Source organism: Ursus maritimus, unplaced genomic scaffold (genome assembly GCF_017311325.1).
Source record: "Ursus maritimus isolate PB19 unplaced genomic scaffold, ASM1731132v1 scaffold_2, whole genome shotgun sequence".
NCBI classification, from domain to species: domain Eukaryota; kingdom Metazoa; phylum Chordata; class Mammalia; order Carnivora; family Ursidae; genus Ursus; species Ursus maritimus.
The window spans coordinates 39,404,390-39,412,040 of NW_024424452.1; the positions used below are offsets into that span (position 1 = coordinate 39,404,390).

At 58.2% G+C, this 7,651-nt stretch overlaps 2 protein-coding genes across 2 annotated transcripts in view; both read right to left on the reverse strand.

The window, feature by feature from the left end:
• S100A16 (S100 calcium binding protein A16) overlaps positions 1 to 1,862 on the reverse strand; it is a 5,752-nt gene extending 3,890 nt beyond the window's left edge. Inside the window, exon 1 of the mRNA XM_008696651.1 lies at positions 1,730 to 1,862. The gene's annotated coding sequence lies outside the window, so the exon portion shown is untranslated. The remainder of the gene's footprint in view (positions 1 to 1,729) is intronic.
• A 1,117-nt stretch (positions 1,863 to 2,979) lies between these two features.
• On the reverse strand, positions 2,980 to 5,214 carry S100A14 (S100 calcium binding protein A14). The gene is made up of 4 exons (XM_008696650.2): positions 5,036 to 5,214; positions 4,532 to 4,640; positions 3,942 to 4,088; positions 2,980 to 3,725 (listed from the first exon to the last, which is right to left on the reverse strand). Exons 2-4 carry the CDS (start codon positions 4,559 to 4,561, stop codon positions 3,588 to 3,590), a joined length of 315 nt encoding a protein of 104 aa, XP_008694872.1. The 5' UTR covers positions 4,562 to 4,640; positions 5,036 to 5,214; the 3' UTR covers positions 2,980 to 3,587.
• Positions 5,215 to 7,651: the final 2,437 nt, after the last annotated feature.

A 7,651-nucleotide genomic window follows, 5' to 3' on the forward strand; every position in this document is an offset into this window, starting at 1 on the left:
GGGGGGGGGGGGGGGGGGGGGGGGGGTACACATGTACGTCAGAGCCCTCCCAAAAAGTAGGAGTGGGGGGACCACTTGTCCTCCAAAGGGCCCTCTCACCCAGAGCCCCCAAGCCTCCCCCACCCTTATCCTGGTCCCTTCCTTGGCTGATTCATTCTTGAGCAACCAAGAGGCCCCACCCCCATCCCCGCCCACCTCAGTCCCGCCTTCTGACTTCTCCCAGAGCCTATGGGCACTCTGACACTTGCCCATGGGCCCTGGCCACAGCAGCCCTGCCTCCCACCCCCAGGGTCTAGGCCTCACCCCTCCAAGGACCTCCTAACCACCCCCAGTCCCCTTCAGTCTCGAGCCCTGAACAATCACCACACACAATCCACCCTCTCTTCCCACCTCACGTACTCTTCTTCAGTCTCGGATGGTCTCCAGGTGTCGGGAGACGTCCCTGAACTTCTATGCCTCCTGGTCACCGTCCCCTCTAGAGCCTGGTCCCCTCTCAAGCCTGAATTTGGCCTTTCCTGTGTCCCTTCCATACACCTCAAATTCGTTTACTCATTTCTCATCACTTATTCCCTTCTTCCTACATCAACTCATTTGTTCACTCATTCATTCACATGCTGGTTCTCTTGTTCGCTCACTCATTCATTTCCTTCTTCATTCATTCCTGCCCCAAGTGCCTTCAGCACACAGGGAAGGTGGGATCCAGACCGGCGGGTAACTTGTCACTCTATTTACAAGGCCGTTTGAAATGAGTGTCTCCAGCCTCAACGGCCCCATTCTGTGCTCCATCTTCTCACTCCTTTCCCGGGTCCAGAGGCTAATGTCTGACACGAGTGCCCCTGCCTCACCCTCCCCACCCTCTCAGGACTCCCCGCATCTAGTTCACACACCCGTACCCAGAGCCCCCACGCACCGTCCACCCACTTCTGCTTCAGAGCATGTCTCTGGAGGAAGAAGCCCGCTCCTCTGGAGCATGTTGCAGGCGAGTGGAGCTGGACTATGGTGCGGACACTCACACCCCGCTCCTGGTCTCACCAGCAGCCAGAGAGCTCTCTACTAGTCGGCAAGGAAGGCCGAGCCCGGCCCACCACCGCTTCCAGCTCTCCTTCTCAAAGCACCCCTGCCCTCACCCCGACCCCGCAGGGCTGGGCACGGGAAGGGCCCAACAGTGCAGGTGGCTCCGCCGCGCAGAGCCGGTCAAGCCGCAACCTGCCTGGGTCCTGAAGTGGAAGCAAGCCACCTCAGAGCCTGCCTCCTCCGCTCAGGCTCTCGGGCCCGTGGGGCCCTTCCTGGTCCCTCCTGGACCCCGTCACCCCGTCACCTCTCCCAGGACACAGCTCCCAGAGCCCGGTGAGGCCTGTGTCCGGGTCTGGCCACCTTCCCAACCCCCAGCCCCACGCATTTGTCCTTCTTCTGTGAAGGGAGGACCGGAGCAGCTGCGACAAAGCTCCTGAGCACTCTGCCTTGTGGCACAGGCCCTGGAGAAGAGCCCCGTCAGCCTCTGGGCTGGGGCCGGGGTCTCCCCACCCCATTCACTGCTCTGGAGGCCTCTCCAGCCCCCAGCCCCACCAGAAGTCTCCATTCCCAAGGCAGCCTGTGGGAAAATTAACAATTAACCGAACCTTCCTGCCCCCTCCCCAGGCTCCCTTCCCTGCCCCTTCTCCTGGCCCCAAACGCTCGCAGGGCCTCTCCAACAGCCGCAGACCTCCCAGGATGGGCTGGGGGTGCTCACCTGCCTCCTCGGACTGCCTCCTCTCCAGCAGGGCTCTGGGGCCTGGGCTCTGGCACTGCCAAGCAGCTCCCCCCGCTCAGCTCGGCCAGGACTCCTCCCCGCTCGCTCCCAGAATCTGTCCCACTCCCTCCAGCCGTGCCTGGCTGAGCGGGCTCGGTGGGGAGGTAGTGACTGAGCTCCCTCTTGACTTAGCCCTGGGTTGGGCCCTTGTTAAAGGGATACACACCTTTTTTAACACCCCTCCACCCCCACCCCAAAGGGAGTGGTGGAAGCTGGCACCCCCCCCAACTCCACCCTCCTCACCCTGCAGCGCCTGAGCAGAAGGAATCTAGTCAGAGAAGAAGGAAAGGGAAGGGCTGTCACCTGCCTGATCACCTGGGTCACTGGGAGCCCAGTCTCAGGGTCTCCCAACAGACAAGTTCAGTGAGCATTCCAGGCCAGCCTGGCTGGCCACAGAAACTTCTGTGCTATTAGCATTTCAGGAGTAGTGCCTGATTTCTGTGGGCCCCAGGCAGAAGGCAGCGGCAGAGCCTGGCCCCTGGTCTTCCGACTCCCATTCCGACCACCAGGAGCTGACACCCATTCCTAGGAGCTGTCATGCGCAACAGAGGACTCTTCTGGGAACACCCCTCATGCTTTCCCCAGGACACCCAAGGGAATTGGCCAGGTGACAGCACAAACCCCAACAGCAGAGACTTCAGCTCTGGGCACTTGCTCTGAGTCAGGCTCTTTGCTAAGGACTTTTGTGATGTGTCCATTATCCTCCTAACAAATCTGTGAGAGATATGGAGACCCCATTTTACAAATGAGGAAACTGACACTCTGGGAGCATGCCCAAAGCTCCAGAGATAATCAGCGGCAGAGCTGGGTGCAAACCCAGGCTGCTCGGCCTGTTTCTCAGCCCTGCCTTTCCCTTGCTGCCTGTCAGCCGGGCTCAAGCACACCTGGGTTTATAACCTTTTCCCCAGGTGAGCACACGTGGCCTCCTCTCCTGTCAGAGGACCAGCCCCTTGGCAAAGAGAAGCCTATCCTTCAGAGAGAACCGGGTCTCCCAGTTTTGGGGCCTGGTACCCATCCTCAAGCCAAATCCATGGGGAAAAGTGAGTCCCCATTCACTCCACTGCAACCACCGCAGCCCCACATGTCCCATGCCACCAAGGACTCTGCCATTCACCCCAAACCACCCATGGACCGAGGGGGGGGGTGTCCAGTCAAGACAACATCTTTCACTTTTTCCATTTTTTTATTAATCAAATAATACAAAACAACCATCATTCTTTAAATGCCCAAGCACCCAGCTGGTCCTCTCCCAAAGTCACACCCCCTCAGCCTCTCCCGCAGCCTGCTCTCTCTCTTCCCCTGCCCTAGCCCAGAGACAGTCCTGGGAGGAGGCTGGGGCAGAGCGGGAGCCAGGAAGGCGTAGCACTGGACAGACAGCTACTGTTTGGGTTGGGGAAGAGGTTAGGAAGGGTAGGTTCTCAGAGACCCTTTTTAGTACCAAATACCAGCCTCATTCCCAGCCCCCTTCTTCAAATCATTTCCAGTAGCCCACCTCCTCTCTGCCCTTCCCCCAACCAAATTATTTGGCCCTTACACCATCCTTATCCCTCTAGCATCTCGCCACATCCATCCCTGGCCCCACCCACCCCCTGAGCCTCCCTCTGGTGGGGACTCCTGGACCCCTTAGCTCCATGGGGGTCCCAGGGATGAAATGCACAGAGAGCCCCGGGAAGGGTCACTGAGGACTTGACCCTTGCAGAGGTGAGGCAGGTGCAGACTGGGGAATCATGTGGTGGTGGTGGACAGGACTTTTATTTCTAGGCCCCAACATCCCCCCAAGAATTCCAGGAGAAGGTTCTTAGCTGGCCCGGACAGGGCTCTCCAACTTCACACTCCTGGCTGCTTCTCCAATCAGCTCCCAGAAACTCCCAAATTCCAGCTTAGAGTCGTTACAGCTGCCCAAGTTGGCGATTTTCTCTTCCAGCCCACAGTTGCTCTGAGGGAGGGGAGATACCACCGCTCAGCTGGCAGGGCCTCCGATTGTCCTGCCCCACCCTGCCCAGGGGCAGGAAGCAGGACCTGGGCCTACCTGGCACTGGCAAGGGGAAGGGCTAGGGCTTGCTAGGGCCTGGGGCCGTGGCAGTGTGGGTGGGGTCTCGGAGACCTTGCCAGGGAAGTCAGGGTGCTGCCTGGGGCGGGGCCCACTCAGTACCGGCATGAGGTGGGGCAGCTGCTGGGTGACCAGGTCCTGCAGTTCGGCGGGGGTCAGCGTCTCCTTCCCACCCTCCACAGAGTACTGGTGGAAGTTCTTGATGAGGGTCTCGATGGCCCTCTCCACGTCGCTGAATTCCTGAGCATCCTGAAGGCGGGGACATCACCCATGTCGGGGAGGCTCCACACACCCACCCACACCCTACCTCCCCAAGCCCCCCAAGGCCAACAGGGTAGAAGACAGCTGGAAGGCACGGGGGCTCCCACACACTCCAAAGCCCAGCATCTAGAGCCCCTTGCCCCCACTGGCCTCTGCCCTAAGCCATAGGCCGAGCAAGGCTTCCTCCCTGTCACTCGCAGCCCCCACTCAGGATGGGCCCTAGCCTGAGGCGCAGACACCTCTTCCCAGGAGAGCTCCTTGGGTGGACACATCACCCTGTGTGGACACCAGAGAGGAATTTGGGTCTTCTGGGCAAGGTCTAGGGTACAAGGCAAGGCCAAGGAAAGGGGACAGAAGTCAGTGGGGACACAGACCCTCAGGGTGGAGGAGAGGAGCATGGGAACAGAAAGGCCAGGTGTGAATGGGCCCACCTCAGCATTGGCTGACCGACACTGTCCCATGGTGCCCGGTGCGCTTGTCCTGGTGAGAGTTGTGTCGTCCTACAGCTGGCCCCAAGGGAGCTGACGGCTCATGATCTGCCTAGAGAAGGAGGGAGACGGAGGGGAGGGGAGGGCAGGGCTCAGCATTTCTTTCCCAACTATCCCCTCTCGCTGTACCCCAGACATTCTGTGCCTCACTCAGGAGGTCAGACCCAACTCCACACAAGGCCCGGTCCCTGAGAAGGATCCAGGCAGGAGCTAAGGTCACAGCCCCCAGGCCCACCCATCTAGAGGGAATCTTTGGGCCTCACCCTGGATCAATCCCCCACTTCTTCCCACCACTCACCTCTGCTACACACACACACACACACACACACCCCAGCCTCCAAGACCTGGCTCCCAGCCCTTCCTCTGGCAGGCTAGGGTAGGATAGCCAAGTGTTGCCCTTTGGACAGGGGGCAGCCGATTTAGGTGAGAAGCCCTGAGTCTCCTTACCTGCTGGGACCGCTGGGACAGGATGCTAGGAGTCTAGGAGTCGGCTCACCTGAGCTCAGCTCTTATACCTGGGGGCAGGGAGGGAAGGCAGGGGGCTGGGCCTCCTCGCTAAGCCACCCCTGCTATTACTGTCGTCTGGGCTATGAGCCAGCTGTGTGGGCCCCACCCTCCATTGGCCAGAGCTCCAAGAGCCCGCCCACCCTGCCACTGGAGAAAACCACGAGGCTAGGGCTGGATTACCCCTGGCCCCAGACCAGCAGGCAGAGTCAAGGCAAGAGAAAGGGAAGGGAAGAGTGGGGGCTTGGCAACACTTCGGGGTCAAGCCTGGGAGGAAAATCCTGGAGGAATTGTAGGGCAGGAAAGTGGAGGGGCTTTGAGTCAATAACCAGGAAAGAAGGAGAATCAGAAGCTGATAGAGGCAGGGCTTGTGTCCAGAGGGAATGAGGGGCATGTGAGTTGAGACAGGTCCCAAAGTACAAGGACCACTCTGTACCTTGCTGTGTCACACACACGCACTCACACTCCTCCCACCAGGGCCAGTTTGGGTAGTGACACTCAAACCTGCAGTCCCCATGGCTGAGAGGTGGAAAAGGAGCCACAGAAGGGCAGCCTGGTAGAGGGGGCCGGAATGAGTGTTGTCCCAACTCCCCTTCGGCTCCCCTCAGCCAGCACACATGCGTGAGAGAGACCCAGATGGGTTTCCTGGCAGTTAACAACCTCTCCAAACAGGTTGGGCTGCCTACTCCTCTCTCCCTCAGAACCCCAGGCCTTCCCTAACCACCTTCCCCAATCCAGTGCCCAGGAAGCCTAGAATGACCCCAGTGGACCTCCTCACCTGATGGGGAGGGGGAAGGGAGAAGGGCCGGCGAGTTGGTGTGGGTCAAGGCAAAGATGGGGTGGGGCCCAAAGCCTGAACTCTGAGGTCGGGAGCATGTCTCCCAAGCCCCTCCCAGCCCCTCTCTGTGTCTCCTAGGGCTCCCCTGTACCTCTGGAATTGTCTCCATGAAAAGGCCCTCCCAAGAGTGTCTCATCATCCTGTGTTCCTCTGAGGGGCTCAATCTGAGGGCTTCTCCCAGACTGCCTCAAACTTGGATCCCTCTGAGGGGCTCAATCTGAGGGCTTCTCCCAGACTGCCTCAAACTTGGATCCTTCTGAGGGGCTCAATCTGAGGGCTTCTCCCAGACTGCCTCAAACTTGGATCCCTCTGAGGGGCTCAATCTGAGGGCTTCTCCCAGACTGCCTCAAACTTGGATCCCTCTGAGGAGTCTCAGTCTGGCGGACCCTCCTAGGGTCTCTCGCTGTGGGGAAGCCCCCTGTGAGATCCCCTCTGGAATGTCTTCAGCCACACAACCCCTCAAAGAGTCCCAGCCTGGGGCTCCTTCTGGAGTCTCTCGGTCTGAGGGCACTCAGATGGAAGGTTCAATCTAGGATCCTTTTTGGTGTGTGGTAGGGAGGTTGTCTCAGCCTAAATGGAGTAATGGACACCAGACCCCAGCAGTGACAGCAGCTAGAGGCCTCACCCACTGGGCTGCCCTGCCTCTGCTCCCTCTGGTGGCTGGCAGTGCAAACCATACGCCCCTCAAGCCAAGAAGGATGGAGAGAGGGGCACCACCCCCCATACCACAGTCTTCATACCAGAACCTTGTGTCCATTCTTCTGCTTCACCCCTGCTATGCAAGGAGGAGGGAGAGGAGGGCCTAGTGTTTCCCAGCTGCCCATCCAGAGAGAATCCTAGTTCATCACAGACATTATGGAACATCAACCCAGTTTCACCTATTCTTGTCTTTGTGAGCTCAGCCTTTCCAAAATCTGTCTCCTCATCTCTAATACAGGACTTAAAAATAGCACCTCTCTGGAAGGAAGTGGGCAGGGGGTGGGCTAAACGGGGGACAGGCAGGACGGAGAGCACCTGTTGTGATGAGCACTGGGTGGTGTATGCAAGTGGTGAATCACTGAAGTTTACTCCTGAAATCAATACCACACTATATGTTAACTAACTAAAATTTAAATAAAAATGTGAAAATAAAAGTACCTCCCTCAAAGTGCTGAGAGAATTAACTAACTTAACACAGGAAAAGTGTTTAGTACTGTGCTCAGCACACAGCAAGCCCTCAACACGAGTCTCCTGCTGTCATTATCATCACAACACAAACCCCTGGAATGAGAAAAGTGGGAGCTGTGACCATGCCCCTGAGTCCCAGGAGGCACCTGGCAGAATAGGACTCACTGCACCTGCCCCGGAGACCTGCTCCCTTCCTTCCATATCCTCGCCCACCGGCTACTCACTTATTGAGCACCTACCCTGTACAAGACCTGGTGCGAGATGCTGCAGAATTCAAAGACGACTAACATTCCTGGTCCTTAAAGAGCTCATAATTCTTTTTAGTATTTATTTATTTATTTGACAGAGAGCACAAGCAGGGGGAGCTGCAGAGGGAGAGGGAGAGGGAGAAGCAGTCTCCCCGCTAAGCAGGGAGCCCAACACAGAGCTCGATCCCAGGAACCCCGAGATCATGACCTGAGCCGAAGGCGTAGACGCTTAACCGACTGAGCCCCTCAGGCGCCCCAAGACCTCATAATTCTTGGATCTACTCTCGGGTCGGCACAGAAATTTCC

Excerpts from the sequence above, each read along its gene's own strand:
- S100A14 (XM_008696650.2), bottom strand. The coding sequence starts at position 4,561 with ATGGGACAGTGTCGGTCAGCCAATGCTGAG. Across the intron at positions 4,089-4,531 it reads GTCGGTCAGCCAATGCTGAG|GATGCTCAGGAATTCAGCGA; the intron begins GTGGGCCCATTC and ends CCCCGCCTTCAG. Across the intron at positions 3,726-3,941 it reads AGCTGCCCCACCTCATGCCG|AGCAACTGTGGGCTGGAAGA; the intron begins GTACTGAGTGGG and ends CCCCTCCCTCAG.